Genomic DNA, 24,591 nt, shown 5'->3' with positions numbered 1-24,591 from the left:
CCTGTATTTGTTTAGGTAAGGTGGTGGGCAAATATAATTGTTTTGAAAGTGCCAGGAATCCCAGTGTGTTGTTGCATGCCTTGTCTGTGAGGCAAGGATGCTGATACTTAACAATTATCTACTGAAAACAGTTGACCTCATGCTCGTGTATCCTGAGCTATTCCGCAGATTGCCACAGCTCTCATACAGAGAAATGTATGTTGTCTAATGATTTGTTAACTTTTCACTTCTTGGCCCACGTTTGGCTGTAAAACCACGGTCCTGCTAATTACAAAGAATCTGTGTCTGTGTTTTCTTTACTTTGCCATGTAGGGGGAAAAAAAAAATGTTAGGGAGAGGAGTTAGGGGTTTTAATTTAATTTCTTTTTTTTTTCATATAAAATGTTAAGTGACCTGTGGCAATTTCCAAAGTATTTCAGTGTGCTCTCTGATGTTTAAATTAAACTTTACATCATTTGTTATAGTGACACCTGCTGCCCTTGTAATGGTTAAGTATATGTGAGTACACAGAACCCACTTTTCAAAAAAATTTATAACTCCACTGTAAAGATTTTATTCTGTGCTGAAACTTGGCACACAGGCTTTTTGACTAGGAACAAATTATTCTTTTAAAAAATGTGTTGGGGAGAAGTTGGTTATTCACAAGAGCTTACTGTGCAGTAAAAGCAAGCTGATTTTACTGACACATTTATCTGTTTGTGCCTCTGTAGCTTGGAATATGAGTCTGAAATACTGCATTTGTCCAGGTTTTTTTGTCTTTAAATGTCAATTCAGGCTACTACTTAGGTCCCTGGTGGAAATGGACCTGATTTTTTTTTTTTCCTTAGTTTTCTTCTTAATATTTCTCTGTCACAGACAATTTGATTAAAGATTGCTCAGCAAGGAGCCCAGATGGTTTTCAGCCAGAGAAGAAGCATTCCTGGATGAAATCTTGGAAAATTCCTTTAAGGCTGTCCCAGTTTCTAGGTCTTTCAAACCTTCTGTTTGTGGAAACAGCAGCAGGTGCTGTTTTTTCATGTTAGGGCTGGATTTTTTTTTTATAAAATTTCCCCCAGTACTGAAACACCTGAGAAGGTAATCGCTGCTGATAGGTACATTTGTTTTATATGGCATTTTCACCTCTCTAAAGTGGCTGTGAGCTCTCCAGCCTCTTTTCTGGAATCATCTCCAACATGGCTTTGACAAAAATCCCTCACACACCAGCCTTGTTGTCTTTCTGGTTTTCTTTTACTAGGAATAGTAATACAAATACAAATTGCTTGTTTTTTTTTTTTGTTGTTGTTGTTTTGGTGGGTTTTTTTTGGGTAATTATGTGAATACAGAAAACATTTTTTTTTCCAAAGAAGCAATGTTATTTGTTTATCTACACAGTGCCAGGAAATAAAACCTGAAGCAAACACATGGTAATGGTCAGCTACAAGCATTGTATCAGCATGTAGAAAGTGAAGCAAATTGAAGTTGTGCAATCAAGGCAATAGAGTGGAACTACAGAAAAGTATATACACTCCTGAAATAAGCCACCAGCATCTAGTAAAATGTGGATTCACCTAAGTTTGCCTTGTTTCTGTGAAGGCTGTCCTCAGTTCCTGGTGTTGTTCTGTGAGTTAACTGCTTTTGTGTCCTCCTGCTGAGGAGACTGGTGCTAAAATAGTAATAATAAATAATAATAGTAATAATAAAACGGATAAAATAGCAGTAGTGACAGAGGAATCGCAAACTTTCCCAGTGCTCCAGCTGCATCTTAGAGGTGAGAAATGCCTGAGTGGAAAAAGAGTCAGTGCTGAGGATCACCTGTGATCCTCAGGTGAGGTGAGGGTGGAGTGGGGCCGGTGGCTGCATCCTTGGGGCAGCCATGGGGATCCTGGCAGGGCAAAGATTATCCCAGAGATTATCCCAGACCTGCACCTCATCCCTGAGTGTGGCTGGCATTAATGTGCAGCTCTGTCCCCGTGGTAACTCAGTAACCAGCAGCAGCACCAGCACTGGTGACTGTTTATCCAGAGTCTAGACATTTTATACGAGGTTAAGGGCTCTGTTCTCTGTTTTATAAGGGAGGTAAACACAGCTTTGCTTTTTATTTTTTTTTTCCCCCTGGTCTTGTGGTAGCATGACGAAGTGGGTGCTTTGGCTGTGTGCTGTGCTGCCCAAACAATCTCCAAAGTAAACAGCCTGCTGGCTTTTTTTGGGAAACCTGGCACAGGTGTGCCCTCCTCCACCTGCTCCATTTATCACCACGGAGAGTTCAGCAAATCCAACCTGCCATGCAAAGAGCATCAGGTGGTCGGATGGAATGGCTTTTTTATGGTCTTCAGAAGGTTGGTTTTCTGCTTTGGTCTGAAGTTTGTAGGGGGACTCCAGATGAAGAGGGAATATGGTAAAATGCATCGTAGCAAATAGGCTTGTTGGAAAACAATACAGTGAAGGTGTGCCATCCCCATTGCTCTGGAGCTATGCTTGCAGAATATTTATCACAGAATTTCCTGAGTCGAAAGTTGGTACATTTAAGAAAAACTTGGGTTGAGTGGTAGGTGAATCCTGGTAGGTGCTGATTGTGCTGATCACAACAAAAAAGCAAATATATAAACACAGATTTAACCTCCAAATAACTCCTCAGAGTTCTATGGTTAAGTGATTTGTTGGACCTGATCCAAGAACGCAGCCTTTTGGAAGAATAAACCTTGCCAGCCTATTTAATGCCTGCTTTAACAAATTATCTGGGTTGGTTTCCTTCCTTTGTGTCCCCCTGTGCTCATCATCCCCTCGGGCTTGTGCTCTGGGTCACAAACCCAGCAGCCATGAGCTGTGAGTCCCCAAGGGCACCGTGCTGGCAGTGGAGGATGCACACCGTCATCTGCCCTGGCTTCAGGGTGTTCAAGTGTACAGAAATGTGTCCCAGTCCTTTGTGGAGCAGAGCATTGGAAATGACACCGGTTAAAATCAAACGTAGGAAGTGGTAGGCAGTGGAAACACAAGGCCTTTTTGTTCATTTTGTTTTTCTGAGTGATTAATACCCAAGCTGCCCGAAGTTACCAAACTTCATTTCATTCAGTGTTGAACAATCCCCCGCGCCAGGCCTTGCTGGGCAGCCAATAACTCAGCGAGACAGTGTTTATACAGCGAAAATCGGTGTAAAATACACAGGCAAAGCTGCAAACTGTTCCGAGTTTCTGTTTACATTCAATACATAAACAGCAGAGTGGCTCGGGCCGTGTTCTGTGTGTGCAACGCTGACATTGCAGGGCCCAGCTTTTGTGTGTACACATAAATATTTCCCATTATTGTATCCAGTCAGCAGTGCTTTGTCGGAAATCAAGTGCCCATGACCGAGGGCTGCGCACAGAGTGTGTTGATGTGAAGTTTATGTGACAACAGTAATGGGGCACATTTCCACATCACAGATAAGGATACTTAATATTTATACAGAGCTTCCCACTTTAGGAGCATTTTGGAAACATTAATTAGCGCCGGCCTATCAAGGGAGAAATAATCTGAGCCACGGATTCCTGCGGGTGAGGGGAACCTCGGAAAGCAGCAATGCCAAAAGGGACTTAAAAAGTAGTAACTGACAGCAAATTAGGCATGAATTTGGAATACTGATTTGACAGCAATAAAAGACCAATTCAATTTTAGTCTAATAAGCAGAGGTCTCCTGTCACTGGGGATGCTGAGGTCTCGTTAACAGGGAGGAATTGACAGCTGGAGGGATGGAGGGAGGAACACCGTGCACAGGAATGGTATTTGGAGCCCGGATTTATGAGGGGTGGGTTTAGGTTAAATACATCCAGGCTGGCTACAGGACAACAAAGGAAACATTTGATAAGGCTTGAAGAGTATCAGCACAGAGCAGAGAATGTAATATGAGAAATGGGATTAGGAAAGATGACTCTCAATGAGAAAGAGCCTTTTGGACAATATATTAAGAAATTGTCAGTCATATTTATTGGCTTGCAAAATAGTGTTTCCAGAGGGAAAAAAAATGAAGCAGCATCTCTGGCTGAAGTACTAATAATGAGGAAGAGTTCTGAGGGAAATAGATCAGTTTGAAAAAGTCTACAGAGCTTGTTTCTCTTCACAGTAAGGTAAATAAAGACTCCTCATCTAATTCTGTACTCTGGAAAACCAATGAAATAGAGGAATTAATTGTTGTATGCATGCAAGAATGGTAGTGCAGTTCTAGATCTGTGAACAGATAGATGTGCAGGCAAATTCTGACAAATTGCTCTTGGTTGTCAGGGCATCCTGACTCCTGGTTGAGCACCTTGTTTTCTCAGGAGTTATTTATATGGATAAAAGGCATGTTTTCCACTGGCACCACCTCATTTTCCCTCTGCCTCTTGCAATCAGGCTTTAATGTTCTGAGATGAGCCGAGCTGAACATGCTGGAAGTTGGGATTTCATTAAGGGTACCAAGGCAACCAGTTCAATGGATACTTATTTTGCTGAGTGATGTCCCCAGCCACATTAAGGAGCATTTTCAGCTGGAGTGGCCTGCTCTGATGGAAAAGCTCATTTTTGGGCTGTGGAGCAGGAGCAGTGTTCCCAGTGAGTAGTTCATATTTGGGGAGAATATTTGGGTTTGGATACGGGACTTTTCCAGTTTCAACCACAGCGTCTCTGTAGGAGGGCACAGCCCAGTGTATCGCTGCTCATTTCTTCGACTTTGAGCATTCTGCTTAATTAATTATTCATATTTTTAACCATATCTGGGTGATCTGTGACCTGCCATGGGGCCAGACTTCCAGCTCCTGTGTGTTGTAGAAGAGGATTTGGGCTCTGCAGCAGCTCCAGAGGCTGCGGGAGCCGGGCCCGGCCAGGCCGGAGAAGGGAAGGCCCAGAGGGGATCCCGTGGATCCACACAAACATCTCCGGGGGCTGCCAGAGGACGGGGCCGGGCTCTGCCGGGCGCTGCCGAGAATAAAATAAAGGGCAGCGAGCGGCAGCCCGGCAGGAGGAAGAACTTGTGTCCATGGAGGGGCAGAGGCCTGGAACAGCTGCCCAGGGAGGGCCTGGAGTGTCCCTGTGTGGAGCCATGGCAGCCCCAGCTGGGCACGGCCTGGCCTGAGGGAGCTCCACAGGAACCTTCCAAAAACAAACTATTCTGGGATTTGCAACTCCTTCTGGGTGTTACACCCACTGCCTTTACCTCTTTGAACCTACTGAAAGTGTTTCTTTCAGTAGGATTATCACAGTCAAGTCAGGACTAGCAGAATGAGAATCCATCCAAAGTATTTATTTTTTTCTTTTTTTTTTCTTTTCTTCAATCCACAAGATCCTGTTTTGCAGAATTATTGGAAAAAGTCTTGACTTGAAGAGAGTGCTGTAATAAAAGGCTCAGAAGTTTGAGACCTATTAGTGTGAGGGACCCCACTGACAACACACAAGAATAATAAAGTACTAGAAGAGAAGAAAAAAGGAAAAGATTTTGTGTTTCCACGACAGAAGAGTAAAAAAAGCCCAAAACAACAAAACAAAACAAAAAAAACCCACTCAGAAACCCAAAGAAACCAAAGGAAAAAAGCCCAGCTGGGTTGCTGCTGATTCATACTCTGTTTTGGTTTCCTCAGAACAGGTCTTTTTCCATCCCTCCCCACAGCAAATGGGCAGGAACATCGCTTGGTGAGATGCTGGAAGGCACATCCTTGTCTGAATTACCAGGAGACGCTGCTTTACAGCCATGATTTCGTGTTGCCCAAGTTCCTCCTGAGACTTAACTTTGCTGGAAAGCACCCAAAAGATTCTTTCCTTTCTGAAGCGCCTTCTATGAAAGCTGTGGCTGGTGGCAGCAGCAAAATTCCATAAATTCATCCATTTCAGCATCACTGCTGCCAACACGGGCGCCAGTTTGTGCCTTTTCTGTTTCCAGTGCCTTTAACAATGCATCAAGGGGATGTAGAGTGGAAAATAACAATGAAAACTAAGTGCTGCTTGCAGAGCCTCATGTGCCTTGTGCCACATGCCTCCCCTTGGCTGATTTATTACCCTCACGTTTCGCTCTTGAAGTTAAATTCAGTCATTATCTTCCGAATGAGGGGGGTTCTTTCAGTGCAAAATGTTGTTTCTTCTCTGATGCCTGTGGCTAAAAGCACAAGAAAATTTAATGGTGGGTTTGACGTAACAGTGGATTTTTTACAGTGGTTTGACAATCCTTAACAGATCCTGTTGCAGCTTTCATTCACTTAATTGTAAAATCCATTACAAATACTTTTCATTATCTAGGAAAATATATGCTCTATGATTGATTTCCAGGGTTTAAGGCTTTAGGGACAGGAGTTAAATTTTCAAAACTTTTCCCGATTTTTTTTCCTAATACCCTAAAGAAAATGCTTTGTCTTATTACTTGGCTAATTTCCCTGAAATGTGGAATTGTGGAATGAGGTTTTGTTTAAACAGCTCCAGACTATGTATTGTGTTAATGCAGAAGATTTTAGGAGGAGTAAACTGTGTTCCAGTAAAAACACAGCAATAAAATTTGCAACCTACAACTCCTCTTTGATCAGTTAGATTCTTTGGGATTTGATTCCCAGCATTGCAGATTGGGTCAGTAATTGATAGTCCATTGTGCTGCCATATAATTCATAGGGTTTTTGGTGGGTGTTTTTTGTTTTTTGGGGTTTTTTTTGCAAAACCACAGCAGAGGCATGACTGCCTCCTGGCCAGGGTGAAAGGACTGATTAGGCAACAGGAACTTGGATCCCTGAACTGCTTCTTCATGCTGGGCTCTCTCACTCTTGGCAGAGGCAGGAGCCGGAGGAGTTTGTAATCCTGGCTCAGCTGTTTGTGCACAGACAGAGCAGGGCTGTGATGTGGAAAGCAGCATCAAAGGGGAGGACAGTGGGGCAAGGCAGGACTGGAGGGCTGTCTGTGGGCAGGAATTAACCTGTGGCATGCACCAGTTAAAAAAAAAAAACAAACAACAAATCAAGCCATAAGAAATAAAACCCTTGTGATGCCTTTATGGTAAATTAACTAATCTAACCAAGCTACAAATGCAATCTGTCTTTATTTCAGTGATAATCCCCTCAATTAAAAATAGGCATTGATTACCATGCCATCAGTGCAATGAGGCTCTGAGGAAATAGTTATATCTTTAGAATAAGGATTGGGTTTTTTGTTTGGTTTTTATTTTTTGTTTTGTTTTGGTTTGTTTTTCTTTTCTGTAGGGGAAATCTGCCACAGTCTCATTAAAGTATTATTCCACAGAGCTGTAGACAAAGAAATAGCTTATGGTTCAGATCAAATCTGGTAAATCCCCAACCTGGAATTACTCATCATTAGCCGCGTTAGTGAGTGTCGTTTTCCAAAATCAATTCTGTCATTTTGGATTATTTTCTGTGCGCTGTATGTCACAAGTGTTTATCTTGACAGAAAGCAAGATACACTCCTCTCTGTTCTAAAATTAACTGTTGGAGTTGAAAAATAGCATGTAAGGGTGAATTGCTATGATAAACGTATGTGAAGTTATTTTTCCATGTCTTTTGTTGAGGTAACTGTAGATCTGTTGGAAATTTCCATCAAACTTGAAACTGTGTCCAGCTCAGAGGACTTGCCTGAAGTAATATTCATTAATATTATACCCCTCATTATACCCCTCTGACACTCAGGTATAAAGAGAAAGGCAAATTTCATCATTTGGTTTTAAGAGATTCTTTTAGTGAGTTTCTGTTAGCACCGAAATTCAAGCCAAAAGGTTCGACGTCCAGAAGCAACTACCTTTAGGAAAAGGATTTTCTGAGAAAATGCTCTTTTTCACCTTGCTGTTATTGGTTTAATATTTACCCCTAGACTGTTCTTGGTGTATTCACCCAGAAACAGGAGTTCAGCTGTGGGGCAGAAACTGGAAAAGCTGGAAATAAAAACTATTCTGTCCCAGGACTCTTCTGTTCCCCTCTCTGACAAAAGCTCTTCAAAAAGATATTTTAATTGGTGCTTAGTACCTGTATATTCTGCCTGGCAAATATATAAAACTAAATGCCTGTCTTTCCATCAAGTGTTAGACAAATCCCAAAACCCAGCTGTGTATGTGGCGTGTTCTAAAAGGGAAATTTATAGGGCTTTTTTTTTCTGTGGTGGGGAGGACACTATTGAAAGCTCAGGTGCAGAGGGGAGAATAATCTGCATTTCAGGTGGAGTGTGTTGCAGTATTCATTCATACTGGATGTAAGGCTCGTGCTGAACATACCATTCCATTCTGTCAGCATTCCTTTTTTTCACATCTCTTCCCAAAACTCTGTGATTTAAGTTAAGTGACGACTCTCTGGCAATGTGTGTGGTTTAGTCTCTGAAACAGCCACATCTAAGACAGAGCAGTGCAGCACTGGTGACAGGAACATTGCACAACAAATTTCAGGAAGGGCAGTGGGGGTTGCTAAGCATTTTATCTGTTGGGAGTAGGAAAAATGCTGTATGTGGATGAGTGTAATTAGGTCATTGGTTTATGTGCCCAAAGCCCTAGTTTCCCAATGTTTCTTAGAATTAACGAGGATGTATATTTAATGTGTGTCTTTGATTTGGCTGAAAAGCATAGCCAGGCAATCCCCTGCTGCCTATACATAATTGTAAGTGTATATTTATCTACAAAACTCCACAGACATAGATAATTCCAAGGAGGATTGGCAACAACTCCTCCTCAATAGCCTCCAGTTTCAGATACAGATTTCCAGGCTCTGGAACACCTTTTGTGCTACAGAACTCCCTGGATATCTGGGAGTTTAATGAGCGAGCTCAGGGGGTCTGTGGGCCACAGTTACTCCTTGGATTTCTCCTGGAGGTGGGATACTCCAGGATGTGACGAGTGCTGGAGCCCAGAGGCTGCAAGGCTGGCCAGGCAGCCACTTGGATTTTCTTCCCAACACAATTTGAATTCAGTTTGCTGTTTCCAAATCCCTTGTTTAGGGCTGCTTTGTTTTCCCTTGGACAGTAGGGCTGCAGCCTGGCCTTGCAAAATAGCCATTAACACGGCATGTTTTACTCACTTGTGCTTTTTGCATTAACTGCAACCTTGCCAGGACTCTGTGTGTGATTTCTCTTGGTGGTAGCACCCCTGGGATGGAAGATTAGGGGGGAAGAACCTGTGCAGCTGCAGCTGGGGAGGGGAATATGTGAGAGGCACAGCCCTGCAGCCCCCAGGCCAGGGGAGGAGGTGCCTGGGGGTCTGGGGAGCACAGATCCCACTCTGGAGCAGGTTTGGTGGGAATGGTGTGACCCCCACAGTTTGGGGGGTTCCTGAGGGGCTGACCCTATGCATACAGGGATCCACACTGGAGCGGGGAAGGAATGTGAGGAGTCCAGCCCCTGAGGAAGAAGGAGCAGCAGAGCCCACCTGTGATGTCCTCGCCCTGCTCAGCTGAGGACAGGGCAGCTTTGATGGGCACTTGGGTGTCCAGCTGGGATCAAACCACAGCATTCTTAATTCCACATGGATTTTTCTCTTTTTTCTTTCCTTTTCCACCTCCCCCCAGAAGATCCTCTTCATTTCCTGTTGCACAAAGAAGCATTTGTGAGCACATCAGCTCAGCAAAGCCCTCAGTGACTCTGGAGCTCACTTCTCAATTAAAGGGAGCTCATTTTTGGAAAGGGCAGCAACACGTCACCCACTGAGCTTCTGCTGCAGTGTGGTGTACTTAACCTTCTAAAAAACCTTTCAAAAACCCACTCCCACCACCAGAAGCTACCTGTGCTCTAGCTGGCAGGGCTCCAGCTTCTCCCAGTTGGGACCAGGCTGGGTTCCTGCCCTGCTGCTGTGGCTCTCACCAGCTGGGTTTCACCCCTTGGGATTTGCCACCAAGATGTGCCAGACTCTGAAGGTGGGAGCAAGCCCTGAAATGCTCAGGGTGGGAAAATGGGTGTTTTGGGGCAGGCAGCACAGCTGGGCAGTGTGACCACGCCAAGCCTGTGGCAGGGGCAACTTCGTGAGGGGTGGTGTGACACCTGCTCACCCCTCCCCAGCTGCCACCATCACCCTGCCTGCAACAGCCTCTTCAGAAATGGGGTTTTTGCCCAAACTTGCACTGCTCTGCGTGGTCCTCAGGAGCCCCACGCCTTCCTCTCCCTCACCCAGCTTTGTAACTCTTCCATTTTTGATTGTTCTGCAGGTATTTAATCATCATTAAGGCATTTGTAGCAGCACAGTGGCTTCGTCAGCATGGAGCTGTGTGGAGGCCAGTCAGCCTTGGTGAGGCAGGATGGTGTCTGTGAGGGAATCTGAATCCTCTGGGCATTTTGCTTTGAGGAGAAATTATTCCCTTTATTGATTTAATTCTAGCTTCTCGCCTCGCATCGATCTGGACTGGTCACCAGAGACAGTTTCACTGGAGTTTTTGTCTTTTCAGGCAACTGTTGGAAGGCCAAAAAAAAAAAAAACAGAACCCACTCCTTTGAATTAGGCATCATCTGCTAGAAAGGTTTTGTGGGAATACCTGGTTTTGTCACACTCCTGTTGCCTAATTTGGGTTTGCTGACACGTAATAGACACGCAGAAGTGCTGAAGATGAATGACTCCATGTGATAAAGCAGTAACTTCTCCTGCCCCCAAGGCTTCATTCCTGGTTTTTTTTTGATCCAAACCTCAAAAGGATTGTCCTGGATGTTTATGCTATCCCGTTTTTCATCCCCTTCTGTAAAAGGGGGGACAGGTAGTTTTATCCTCTCTTGTTTTTGGAGGCAGCAATAGAGAAATCTTACAAGAGGTACTTCCTTCCATGATTTTCTGCTGTTTAAAGCCTTGGGGTGAACTTTGTGTTTTCTATTAGCCCCTAGTCCACATCCAAACCTTCTGAACTCTCTGAGATTTGTAGTGCTGGGACCATGTCTAGGATGCTTACAGGAAGAGAAACCTCTTACTACATAAATTCTGCCTGGGATCATGAGCATTGCTCACTGCTCTGGTTTTGTACAGCTTTAACAATCAAATAAGAGTTGGTTTGGTGTTTTTTTCCTTTATACCTTGTCTTGCAGCTCTTTCTCCTGCCTGTTGAGCTCTTGCTGTTAACAAGAACCAGTTGTGTGGACATCAAACTGTTGTGAGAAAAGGGCAGGAGTAGCTTAGGTTTGAGCAGCCTCCTTTTCTGCAGGGACAGAAATCAGAGACAACACCACTGAAATTTCCCTCACCCCACAAGGGGCCTCGTTGTGCTTTTTTCACCAGCAATACCAAACTTTTTCTTCCCATTTGTAATTTTATTGGGGGTTTATAGAGTATTGTGGTGTTTTGCAGTTGAATGGTCTGTTTCCTTGCATTCCCATCAGGAAACAGAAACTTCTTTTCCTTCTAGGAAGGGGAAAGTGTAGGCTCCAAAGAATTATGTTAAGCTTGGAACTCAGCAATTTGACAACACCAGACCCTCGCTGTAATGGCTCCTGCTGGTGCCCACCAGGTTTAAAATGAGCTTCTGTTATTATAGCCTAAATATTTTTATTACAATTTGCAACACCAAGGATGAAAATGTAGAATGGCTTAGAAACCTGGCTGGTAAATTATATGAAAAGTGATTTTGGTAATTTAACAAGAAATTAAGCTGAGCTCAAACTGAAAACCTGTGCTTCAGACTGAATTCTGATTTTTTTTTTCTCCCTAATGATGCCAGGAATACCTTTGGTCTGCCAGATTCATTGGGAAACCTTTGAAACAACAATTTTTATTTAAAATAGTGCTTTAAAATAAGTTTTTAAACAGCTCTTTGAACAACTAGGTCTTTTAAATGTTTTGCATCACTCTGTACTCTCTGAACTGCCCATTCTGAACATGAGATTTTATCCCAGGCTGTGAACTGCTCTTTTAGATGGCAATTCCTGTGTCTTGCTCTTTCACCTTCCTCTCTCTCCTTTGCAAAAATACCCATTTCAGACAGATTCAGAATGCTCAATCTGCCACAATCTTAATTAACAGCAGACAGTGTCTTCCTGGTGCCTTTGGGCCGTGAACTTCCTATTGATCCTAATTTCTAATTTCTGTAAAATGACTATCTCATTTTGATACTAATTTATTTTCCTCTGGAAAGAAAACAGTTGGGACATCAGGTGAGGAGGTGTCCTTGAAAAATATGCATTACTCTTCCTCTTTTTCCCTGTACCACAGGGTGGATAAAACCACGTGGGTTCCCACTGAGTGGAGCTGTTACCAGTGCCTCAAGATCCAGGTGCAGCTCCATTTTCAGTGCTGTTTTCTGGGTTCTTTTACCCAGGCAGCAGCACACATGATTATGTGTGAACCATGATTATTCTCCTCTGATTGACACCTGCCTTCTCCTAATAAAGTCCCAGTTGCCCATCTGCATGGTGTTCCCTTTTCTCTTAATGCTTTTAATGTAAGATGAAAAATTCCTTTACAGCACCGTGCTGAAACTCAACAAAAAGGCAAACTATCTAAAATTCTTCAGTGATGGTGCAGCACTGGGACTCTTTTCAAGGCTCTCTTGTGGATTAAAACTGTATAAAACTGCGTAATGTTTGTGGTTTGGATGCTGCTTTGAACCAGAGCAGTAGAAGAAAATTTTCTGCACATACTTTAGGTTTGTAGTAATATGTCAGAACTGAAGGTAAAAATCTGGCTTGGGCTGGAGCTGAGATACCTGTGTAAAGAAAATCGCTGTACACTGATATCTAATCAATTTTGTCACGTCCTCATTGTATTCTGTGCTTTCTGCTGTGGTTTTGCTGTTCCTGTACATTGTGTGTGGGGTGTCTTTGAGACCCTGGGAGGTTCCCATGGCCTTGAGGGGACAGGGGGGGCACTCTCCGTGAAAGGGAAATGCACTGCAAGTTTCTGAGCACACCCAAGGCAACCCAGGGAGCCTCCACACTGCCAAGGGACAGCACCTGGGCCAGGGGCTCTGGGCAGTGTTGAGCTGACTGTTCTCACACTGTGGATCATTTCCTTCTCTCAGCCTGTCTGACACAGCCTCTTTCCTCCTCACAGGAAGGTGCTGATTCCACCTCAACGCCACCCAAAATCGCTGAGTGGTTTGTTGTCGTGTTTTTTCAGCTAACACCAGGTGTGAAATATAACCTGCAGGTGTCCAGGGCAGGTGCTGAGCAGGCTGGAAGGGCTCTGGGACACCAGTGTCACACCTTCCTGTGTGATGTGCCTTGTAGTTCATCCTTTACTCCTTCCTGATTTCCTGCTTCAGTGTCTCTGAAAACCTGGAGTCTGAGCAGCATCAGGGAGAGGGGACATGAGGTGTGTGGGCTCCCTGAAGCCTTGCCTTGATCCGTGGAGAGGTGGAAATCAGAAATTTCAGTTTTCACCTTTCCAGCTGGTGTCTCCTAGCTCCATCGGCTCCTTTGCCAAAAGGACGCGGGTGGCTAGCTGAAACAGGGGCTGGTGGCCCGTCTGGGCTCCTCTCCTTCCCACCTTCGGGGTGGATTGGCATCCCAGCTGGGCTGCCACTGGTTCCTGTGGTTCTGACCATCCACAGGAATAAAAGGCAAAGCAGCTCATTAAGAAGAAAACCCCGCGTTTTACAGTAATTTTCATGAAAGGAAACACACAGGGCCAGTCCCATCCTTTTGTTTAGATGGGGTTTTGGTGTTTATTTGGAGGTGGTGCAACCTTTCTTAAAAATCTTATTCTCCAGACTCTTTGGCAGCATTTACCCAGCAAGCAGTGAACTTGTGTGTTTGGTCTGAAAATTGCTGTTTCCCCTTCTTTTTGGTTTTTGGCTGTTTTTTTTCCCCTCCCGTGTGTTTGAAGAGGTTTCAGCTCTCACAGGTGTCACTGTAGGCGATTGTTCGATCATAATTATCAAAGCTTTGATCTCATTTCAGGAAAGTATGGATGAATTCAGATCTGTGGCTGGGGAGGGGTCAGGAGGAACACAGGGAGAGGCTGAATGGGAGTTAAGAGGCAGCAGAGAGGAAAGCACAGTTCTGAGTTCTAAAAACAATTTTATATTCAGTAGAAACCTACTAGAGGGGGGGAAAAAAAAAGCTTGCAATACTTCATCTGCTCTACCTTAGCTTGTAAATTGAATCCTGCTCCCAGATTTATTGAGAACTCACTGCTGCTCTATATTTCTAAGTGCATTTTGTCATTAGAAAACACCTACATGAGTGATATTTCCACATGCTCTACTGATCTAAAGTGGTTTTCTGCAATAAGCTGATTAAAGTGAGTGATCCAAAACCTGCTGAGCAGATCTGTGGATAATAGGTAATCTGGGCAGTAATGGGCTCCTGATGGTGCCCAGGTGTATGTGTACAAATTGTTCAGCAGGGAGAAAGAATGTGCTTAATTCAGCTGTAACAGTTTTTAAAAGATGGTTCTTTGGGTTGAGTCCAGGGATTCTCCTAAATCAGAGTGCCCCAGTCTGGTATTGAGAGGGAAATTTTCATCATACAGATGCTGAACTAGTCCATTTTTAATTTCAGAATAATTTAAATGTTAATTTGTGGAGGGCGTGGTTCCATTCTTCAGCACTCAGAGCAGGAGGCTGAGCCCGTGGTTCAGGAGGCTCTGCAAGCTCAGACTTAACTTTAAGCTAACTCCTGTTTTCCACCAGTTAAATACTCTTTTGTGATCTGTTTTAGCATGGCTTTCAGATAGTAGCTGCTGTGTGCAGTCACCAGATTTTGGGGTGGAAAACTCCATCCCTCCACACTCCGCCTCGAGAGGAACACCAGGACACACATTCCCTACACAAGAAACCAAACCAGGAGTTTTTATTTTCCCTCTGAGGCCCCTGTGATCACCCTGAGGGGTAGGAAAGGGTTAGGGAGACCCAGCAGCTCCAGGATCTGACAGCCTGGAGCAGGATTGTGACACAGTTTAGCCAGTTCTGATGTTATATAAATGTATATGTGGTAAATAATGACCATGAGAAACGTCTCCCAGCATTTGCCAATAGATTTTCAGTGCACTGGATTTATGGAAGGCCTTGACAAAATTCCTAAACAAACCAAGTTTTTCCTTCACTCTGTACTTTTGTAGCTGTGATTAAGAGGTTTGTATTTTTTCCCCAGTGAAGGCAGTGGTGCTGGTGTGTTCCTCGAAGTGCATGTGGTCTAGTTTATTTAAGCAGGAAGGAGTTTAAGTGGAAATGAGCCACAGAAATGTGTGCCACTTGTCTAAAACAAACATGGTTTAGGCTTTTTTCCCTGTAAGTGACATCTATTATTACATTTTTAAGTAGATCTTTGTTAGTAAGCATCTGTAAGCGTGTTTGATCAGATGGAAAGATCCAAGCCTGTGTTTATATTGCTAAACCAGAATGTTCTCTTGACATAAGGACCTGCACCAATGCCAGCTGAAGTTAATTGGGAATTTGCAACTCAAAGGATGTAAATCCCTAAAAAAGTTTCTGTTTTGTAGGACTACACAAATGCAGTGGATGAATAGAAATGTTGAGAACTGATCTAGACCAGTTATTGGGAATTACATCAGATATTAAAAGTTATGTCATTAACAGATAAATGTGAGCATCTTCTCAATATGGAAGATTGTTGGCTCTTGCTGCAATCAGTCTGTCAATTTACAGGCTATTTGAGGGATTCCAAGTTCACTTTCCTCCCTCTGGAGGATTCCAAGGATATGTGAACTAAAAAAAACTCACACAACTTGCACAAGCATAAAACAAACCCATCCCACTTTTGGTGGTTTCTGGTCCCAGAGAACGGAGATCCTCACTTGCAGGAGCTGAAGATATAATTTAAAATCGTCCTGGGTTTTGGAGTTTTGCTTTAAGTTGTGTTTTTTGGAGGTAATTCCAAGCTTTCCCAGCAGTGATGGATGCAGTTGCAGATTGGCCTCCAGCCAGAAGTGGGAGCTTATTAAGAAGCATTGAAAATATTCTTCATTAACTGTGAAATTGGACAAGATGTTTGTTTTTATTGTTGTTGTTGTCATTGTCTGTCTGGTGACCTCGAAGGAGACTAAGCTTGACACGCTGAGCTTAGGGAAATGCAGGAATGACTCAGGAATTGTTCTATTCAGCTATTTCCTGAGTATTTTTCTCTAGTTTCTATGAATTTGTCTTGGTATCAAGTATGGATTGGGCTCTGATGATCTCTGATACCACTGCTCTCCTCAGAGGGCTGAAATCGACACAAAAAAAAAATTCTCAGTTTCTTCACTAACTTAGGGAAAAGTCCCTCAACTCTAGTTTCAAGTGATGAAGTTGAATGTACCCAGCAATTTCTTCAAGACTTGATGGGATTTACATTTTGCAGGATTATTTAGAAGTATATGGGCCTGCTTTCATATAATTTCTAGGAATAAATGCCAGCAAAAACCATATCTGTAAACTGATACTACTGCCAAAACATAAAACATTTTATTTTCCTTTTCCCATTCTACATTGAATTAAAAAGAAAAATGCCTCTATAATTTACCTTACATTATAGTCACTCTAGCATATCTCTGAGGGGGAATACCATCATGTTTTTAATCACATGTAGCTCCCATTTAGCCTACCCACGTTTTTAATATTCCATTTTAAAGAGCTCTGTCTGCATGGAGTGTTCTCATTGCATCATTTGGGCCTCAGAAATTTGAAGTTCCTGTGTTAATGCTCTCAGAGTTCTCTGTCCACAAGCTGCTGCTGCCACACATTTTTATGATTCTGAATAAAGTGTGTATCACATTTTATCCTCTGTTATTATCTACTCATGGTATTAAGCCTTCATTAAGATTCAGATCCAGGTGATGCAGAGAACCATTAAACCAGGCAGGGGAAGGATGTACAGACTGAGAAATTTGGATGCTGAGAGCTGAGATCCCCTCTCTTGCTAAAATGCCAGCTCATGGTTGGAACCAATTATTTTAAGTAGTAAAAAATGAGGGAAGTAATGCAGCTGTTCAGGGGCACAATCCTGGATTTCCTGGGAAACCTTTCCATCCACATTGGTTTGCGAGGGTTTTTCTCTTTCCAAATTGGGCAAAACTTGGGTAGAGTCATAACCAGAGTGTGCTGGGCTGGCTCTAGAGGTAGAGCAAAGTGCAAGGACACCTCACCTTTCTGGAAAATAGAGGGTTTTTTTTGGTGCAGCTTCTGCAGAGCCATGGCCCTGAGCGGCTCTGGGTTCCTGGGCTGTTGGGTAAGGAGAGCCTTGCGTGTCTTCTGCTGCTCACAGCTCTTACTCAGCTCTGGAAAGAAATATCTGGTCATGTAACCACTCTCCTCCAGATCTGGGGCCAGAATCTCAGCTGGTGCAAGTCAGCAGAGCTCCACTGACATTATTAGTGCTGCAGTGATTCACACCATATGTGGGTCTGGTCTTCTGTCTTAATTTATGAACTAAATGTCAGGAAATATGAAATGATCTCTTATAGTCAGCAGTTCTCCAGATGTGTTAATGGAGTTTAAGTTTAACAAAAGGCAAGACTTCAAAAAAAGAGATCCAGCAGAAGAATAAACTTTCAGGAGGAGTGCCTTACTCACGGGCTTCTAGGCAACAGAGGGCTGTGCAGCTTGCTGCAACTTAAAGAAATTAACTCAGTTATGCATCAGGATATGGTAATACAGCCTCTCTGAGAAATCCAAAATAATTTAAATTAACAGAGCAGGCTGCTGACATTCAAGTGCAGCTGCCATGCAAGTGGGAATCACCAAGTCTGGCAACAAAAATCAAGTTGCTGATGATCTTTGTGTGAAGAGCCTAATGCCTCCACTCTGCAAGTGGGGCTGGGTTTTTTTCAGAGGCTGCAGCTTTTGGAGATTAAATGAGGACCATGTTGTTACAAGGACACAGAAGCTTAATAGTTCTCACTGTGCAATGTGAAAACTCATCAGTGGCTTGGCTTAAAGATGTGATCTCATGGATGGTGTTGAAAACTGTTATTTTAGCCAGTGAGGATGGTTGTTGACGTTGCTTAAGCCCTGTCAGGCTTCCTTGTCCAAATCAGAAAACTCTGGAAGAGCTGAAACCTCACAGCCAACAAATGTGGGGTCTCAGAGGTCTTTTAATTCTCTTATGCCTGAATAATATATGAGAATATGCTCAAAAAAAAACCCCAAACAAACCTGAAATATCCTGTGGTGGCACAAAGGCCTCCACAACCTAATTTATTTGCTAATGAGACCTTTCAGAATTAATTTAAATGATCAGTGTGTGGCTCCACCCCATGTGGTTCACTTGTGTTGTTCTCACTGGAGATGGACCCAACAAAGATAAAAGAGCAGCACACCTTCAGTGGTTGAACCTGATAACCCTCTGCTGGGGCTTGGTGCCTGTATTTTATTTTTAAATAAGTTGATTTCTAGCCCCCAGAGCAGCGTGGGATGCTCTGAGGTCATTGGTGAAGAGCCCAGTTCCTGCAGGTCTGTTTCACAGCTAATCCCAGGGACTTTTGGTGAGGCAAATTATCTGTTCAGGTGTCAGAAGGAATATAAATTGGCACAATTTGTTCAGGCCTGAAGAAAAGCATTCTGGAAGAGTCCTCAGAGAAAGCTCACTAGACTTTCAGAGAAATACCATCATCTGAAGATAGCAGTATATTGAATTTGGAGGGGTTTGCAGAGCTGGAGTGGCAGAGAGAGTGGTGAGGAATCCCTTCTGATGGCTGGGGAGCTCTGAGGAGGTGGCAGCATCCAAGAGTCAGCATTTATTGGTTTTTGTTGATTGCCCTGGGGCGCAGCAGGGATGAAATGGAACTCGTTCCTCAGCTCCAGGAAACACAGAATATTCACAGCTCTGACCCTCCAAGGGCCTGGGGAACTTCAGGTGGGAGTTGTGCAGTGCCTGGTGTCTCAGAGAGCTCATTCCCCTGTGGAATTGCCATCTTTTACAGAGACTCCTGCTCCCTAGAGATTCCTAGGTAGGAGATACGGAAAAATTTGCTTCTGAAAATGGCTGAATTTTGACCAACAGTGCTGACTTCACCACACAGAGCAGCTGAAGGCAGATGCTCAAATCAGTCTGAAAATTACGATTTCATGGCATGCCTCATTTCACAGAGTCCTCACAGGGCAGAACTCCCCACCACCTCTGTCTAGTTCTTCCCATCCTGGGTAACACATGAATTTTTCACCTTTTTGTCAGAATTGCAGCAGTGTAATAAATAAAGCTGGGCACGAGCCCTCAACCCCTGTGGAGCTCCAGCCAGCCCCAAATCCTGCAGTACAGCACACGAGATCTGATCCCTGCTTCCCACGCCCAAAATGTAAAACATTTTGGTTTTTGTATTGTCCATTCTACATTGAATTAAAAAGAGAAATACCCCTGTAATTTACCTTACGTGGTAGTCACTCCAGGGTATCTCTGAGGGGGAATACCTTCATATTTTTGCCCCTGCAGCCAGGTCCTGAGCCAAGGGGAGGAGATCACATCTTATTTTCAAGGCAGTGACTGATGCTGGAAACACACACTCCTGTGATTGATAAATCTCCCCTAAACTAGATTTAAAAAAAAAGAAAATAAGGTTTCTCTGTAAGATTCAGTTGGTTTTTATGGGTGGTGAGGTGGGATTTTTTTGTTTGTTTTGGTTTTGGGTTTTTTTGTGGTTTTTTTTTTTTGTTGTTGTTTGTTTGTTTGTTTGTTTTTGTGGATTCAGCCTGTATAAGAGTAACTCCTACAGGGATCAGAAGCTGTTGCAAATGCCACTTTTTTGTTTTTTTGGAAACACAGGAAAAATCACCTTCCCAAGGCACAAGGGCAGAACTTGGAATCATGTCTTGGAGAGAGAGCAGTAATAGGAAACATGGTCTCTTAACATGATTTCTGCATCTCTGCTGCTCTTCCTAGCTCTCCATGTGGAAATTGTGGGTGAAATGGTCACTCTCAGGCTGTTCAAAAAACTTCCAGCAGAGCAGCTGGAGCGCTGGCATTTATAAACTGAATTTCCTCTGCTTCCTTTGCCGCCCCAGCGAGCAATTAATAATTTATGTGTATATATTATATATAATAATATGCAATGTATAGAATTAATATATAATATATAATAATTATTATTAATAGTTCCTAATATTTTCATAATGATATTTAAATATATTAAATATATTTATATTAATTATATATATTTTCTATATCTTATATTATATATTATGTAAAATTAATAATTTATTAATAATATTATAATTATATTATATATTATATGTTTATATAATGTATCTATAATATATAAATATATAATATATATAAAATAGATATTATATATAATACATATAATATATAATATATAATTATTTGTTAGAATATATTAATGATATTATATGATAATGTATTAATACTATTTAATTAATTAACTAAAGTATATTGGTATAAGTAATAAATTATATTAATATAATGATATTATGTAGTATATATTAAATATATTAAATATATTAAATATATTATATATTATATAAATATATATTAATATACATTAATAATAAATAAATAAAAATAAATTTAAATGTCACTATAGGATAACGTTATTAAAACTATTAATAATAATTATGAATTGTTGTTATTATTATTTAATAATTTAATTTTTAAATTTAATATTTTAAATTTAATTGAATTTACTAAGTTAATAAGTAATTAATACTGATAATTAATAAAATATAATAAACTATAGATTAATAAAATCTAACCTACTAAAATCTAATAATTAACCTTCCTCTTAGACATAGCCTGAAAAAAACCAGACCCAAAATGAGTTGGATTCACTTACAATCTGCTTCCAAATTTGTCTCACCTCCCTCTGCTTTTTGTTTGCAGGCCTGGCCCAGCCTCGCAGGCGATGTCGGGGCAGCGCTGCCCGGATTGGGATCTGGAAACCCTGGAAAACTCCTGTCAGCCAGAGGACCTCTTGGAGGACGTGTAGCCAGCTGTGGGCACTGGTGCTTCCCCCAGGGAGAAGCCATAAACTAAAATAGTTTTTTTTTTTACAGAGCAGAGCCAAAATCTTTGCTGTGAGGCTCTAAACCCTCCTGGGCCGCGCTTCTCCCGCCCTTGCAGACCCTCAGCCCTGCTGCACCTCATCTGTGCGGGGCTAAAAGTTGAGTTTCGCCTCTGTGTAGAGCTTTTATCACCTGCATGTGGGAAGGGACAGCTCTGTGGATGTGCTCTTGCATCTTCCCAGCCTCTGATGGTGCTCAGGATTCACCATTTCCCATGAGGTGATCCCACTGTTCTCAGCCTTTCCTAGCTCAGCCCAGACATGGATAAATCAGCTTTATTTGATCTTGGAACGGTCTGTTCAGAGCCAAAGCATACAAAGAGATGTCCTTTTACTTGAGGGCACTATGCATTATCAGGTGTTCCTGCTTTTGGGAGTAAAGTGCTACTGAAGTTGATATTAGCTCTATTTTAACATTCTGTAGAAACCCACGGCGTTTAAAATTGTGATTTTTTTGATACTTTGGCTTTTTTCCTTAAGGTGATTTCTAAAAAAAAATAAAAAAAAAAATAAAATGCACTTGAAAAATAAATCAAATTTGTCTTTATTTGTTAGACACTATGAGTAAAGGCAGTGATTGTGAAAGCATGTTAATGCCTGAGCTTGTCTTGCCCCAAACTGATGCATTCATTTAGATTTAGAGTTAGATTTAGATTTAAGGCTTCACCAAAACAGACCACGTTGACATGCATTTACCTTCTTTCAGTGGTCAAAATGAAGAGCTAAATGTGGATCTCAGGTTTCTGCTTTGCAGTTTCAAGAGTTTCTTGTTAAAGACATAAAGATCCATTTCTTTCTGCAGAAGGAATCCCACTGAAGTCAGCTGCTGAAATCTTCTGTGCTCTGTGGGTTGCAGAGCTCTTTGGTGGAATACTTGATATTTCTGCAGTGTCTCTGATTCTGCCAGAATTCCATCCTACATTCAATTAAAAGCATCCCTGTCAGTATTTTCAGGCTTCACACAAGAACGTGGGGATCTGGGAATATTGCATTTAAGCACGCCTCTCTGAAAAAAACCCCATGGTCACAGCGTTTAAAAGTCACAAAGGGCTTTGGGACGGCGTTATAAATCACACAGCAAAAATAAGAATGGCCAAAATATTTTGCTTGCTAAAAGGGCTTTGTGCCTGGGAAGTGACAGGGCCACAAAAGAGCCATTCATGCACCCATGGATAGGCACAGCCTGATTTAAAATCCTCCAGTGCTGATCTGACAATGCTTTCAGCAAAAGCTTGTACGTGGTTTCAGTCTGAGAGTGAAAATGTTCCATGCCTTCACCTGGAGTGCCAGAGCCTTGGCTGTGCCTGCAGCAGAAAATGCAGGTGAATGGAGCTGAGCATCCCACAGAACTCCCCACTCTCAGGAAAATGATGGGTTTCTAATAGCAAAATGTTCCTGTGCAAATAGGAAATGTTACACGCCGTAAAGTCTGCCTGAGTGTTCTTTTCTCTCCTTTTTTTGTTTATTTTTGAGGTGTTTTTCAATTATTTGTTTGGTTTTGGGCTTTGAGGGGTTTGTCTTGTTTTTTTGTTTTCGTTTTGTTTTGGGTTTTTGTGGTTATTTGGGGGTTTTTTTGTGTCTTTCTGGTTTGGGGTTTTGTTTGGTTTTGTTTTGTTTTGTTTTGGGGTCTTTTTAGGGTTTTTGGTGTTGTTTTTTGTTTGTTTGTTTTGTTTGTTTGTTTGTTTTTAGAGATTTGCAGATCCAGGCCAGGAGCCAAGCAGGAAATTCCTTGGTGGGGCATTCCCATCTTGGTCTGTGTGAGCTCAGTTGTGCTGTCTGGGGGTGGGAAGTAATAATAATTTAATATTAATTATAATAGCTCTTATTATAATTATTATAATAATTATTATATTTAAATAAATAAAATTAATATAATAAATATAATTATAAACTAATATTATAAAATAATTCTAAATAATAATTATTAATAACAGTTATTCTTTAATAATATGATCTTTAAATTAACTTTAGCTGCTAAATTAATAAGTAATTAATACTAATAATTAATAAAATATAATAAACTATAAATTAATAAAATATAACATACTAAAATCTAATAATTAATGTAATATTTGGTGTTGCTTGGTTGTCACTGAGAAAAGCCAAGGTCTTTGCCATCTCTCCACAATCTGGATCTAATCCTCACTCTATTCACCCTCCTCTTTAGCAGAGCTACCAAACTGAGACTTATTTTGTTTTGTGAACAGGGTTCTCTTTGTTTTCCAGGTGTGAAGATGTCACATCACTCCGTTGCTTCTTCCCTACCCAAATGACAGGAGACAAAATAGAGAAAAATGCCCAGAAATGGGTTTTTCAAGGCAGAAACTGAACCAAACTTACAAATTACAGATCAGATCCCAAGGATTCTTTATTAACATTTCCCCTACAGATGATTTACCAGGTAATTTCTTTTTCCCCACCAGTTTAAACTGTATTTATGGGGGGAGATAAAAGATGCAGTTATTTTACAGAAGGAAAAAACATGTTTTCATCAGAGGCCGGGACTCATCTAGAGATTTTTACCTTTAATGTAACTGCTTGAGCAGAATTTGTGTTGTCATGCAAAACAATTTGTTATTTGAGGTCTGAGTTCATCAATTTTGAAAGGCACAGCTCACAAATACTTCTTTTCAAGAGAGGGAAAATAAAGTTGTGGACCAAAAAAAAATGCCCAGAACCCCATGAATTCCTGAGGAAGTGCTGCATAAAGCGTTGCCTTTGGCATGATAATGTCAGTTTGATTTTGAGATAATGTTTTGACAATCTGTATCACTATTTTAACTCCTGTTCTCACTGCTATTCCCAAAAGCAGACACTCTGTGTGTGCATCAGGTTCTCCCTCTCTTCGTGCCCTTGCTGTATAAATGATTGTGTGTATAAATGTGAAATTTATTTAATCTATTTTATTTAAATTACATCTAATTTATTTATTTCTCTGGAAGTATTTAGGGTGGTGTAGCTGACAGCTGCTGCAGTTTGATCCATCAGCCTGGAGGTGCTTGAGGGAAGAAAAAGTCTTTACACGTGGGGGATTCGGGTGCTGATAAATGTTTATGGCAAAGATTCTTCTTTTTTTTCCTGTTTTTCTGGGAAAAATAAAATATTGGAATGGTGAAGTCAAAATGGGAGGAAAACAGGGCAATAAAAGCATGTCCAGGCTGCTTAGAGACTGAAGGTGATATATTTGAACTTCTTCTGAGCAATCCTAATTGAGAAAAATGCCCAGGGTCTCGTTACCCAACTGAGAGAAGATCAATCCTCTTCAATCCTCTCAGCAAGTGCTGCTTCCCTACTAAATGTTTTCCTGCTCTGATTTTATTCTAATTCCCTTCACAAAGTCTGCCCCCTCATAAAATCTTTCTCCTAAATTTCCTTTGGATGATCTGTCATCCTCCATCTCATTTTTTTTTATATAATTTTTTATTTTTTCCCTTATAATGTTGGTCAGCATCTGAATTTTCATCCTTTTCTGACCATTAAACCATTTCCCTGCTGTTATAATTACACTCCAGGATCAATTTAATTCATGAAAGTCATCAGGATTCATCTGCTGCTGTTAGGAAAATGAAACTATTTTTGAAGACCAACACTTTTAAGAAGGAAATCGCTGAGCTGAAGGAAGATTGTTTCTGGATATCCCTAGCAATGAGTTCTGGGGTCAGCCTCATTTTCACCAGTGGCATTGGAACAAAAAGCAGGAATTGCTGTGAAACCTCTTGAAGATGTGGATCTGGGAAGCCTGGCACTGTCTGGTCTTGAATTTCATGCAGTCCCACTGG

General features: G+C 41.7%; 1 protein-coding gene across 3 annotated transcripts in view; it reads left to right on the top strand.

The window, feature by feature from the left end:
- The window catches only part of XRCC4 (X-ray repair cross complementing 4), a 141,729-nt gene extending 120,384 nt beyond the window's left edge, over window positions 1–21,345 (top strand). For all 3 annotated transcript variants that reach the window (XM_015653555.3, XM_033511373.1, XM_015653554.3), the window contains exon 8: window positions 20,632–21,345. In XM_015653555.3, the coding sequence (XP_015509041.1) occupies window positions 20,632–20,737 (106 nt within the window). In that variant the 3' untranslated portion in view covers window positions 20,738–21,345. The remainder of the gene's footprint in view (window positions 1–20,631) is intronic.
- The last annotated feature ends 3,246 nt before the right edge of the window (window positions 21,346–24,591 follow it).

This window comes from Parus major, chromosome Z (genome assembly GCF_001522545.3).
Source record: "Parus major isolate Abel chromosome Z, Parus_major1.1, whole genome shotgun sequence".
In the NCBI taxonomy this organism is placed as follows: domain Eukaryota; kingdom Metazoa; phylum Chordata; class Aves; order Passeriformes; family Paridae; genus Parus; species Parus major.
This window is presented reverse-complemented; position numbering and strand designations above follow the sequence as displayed.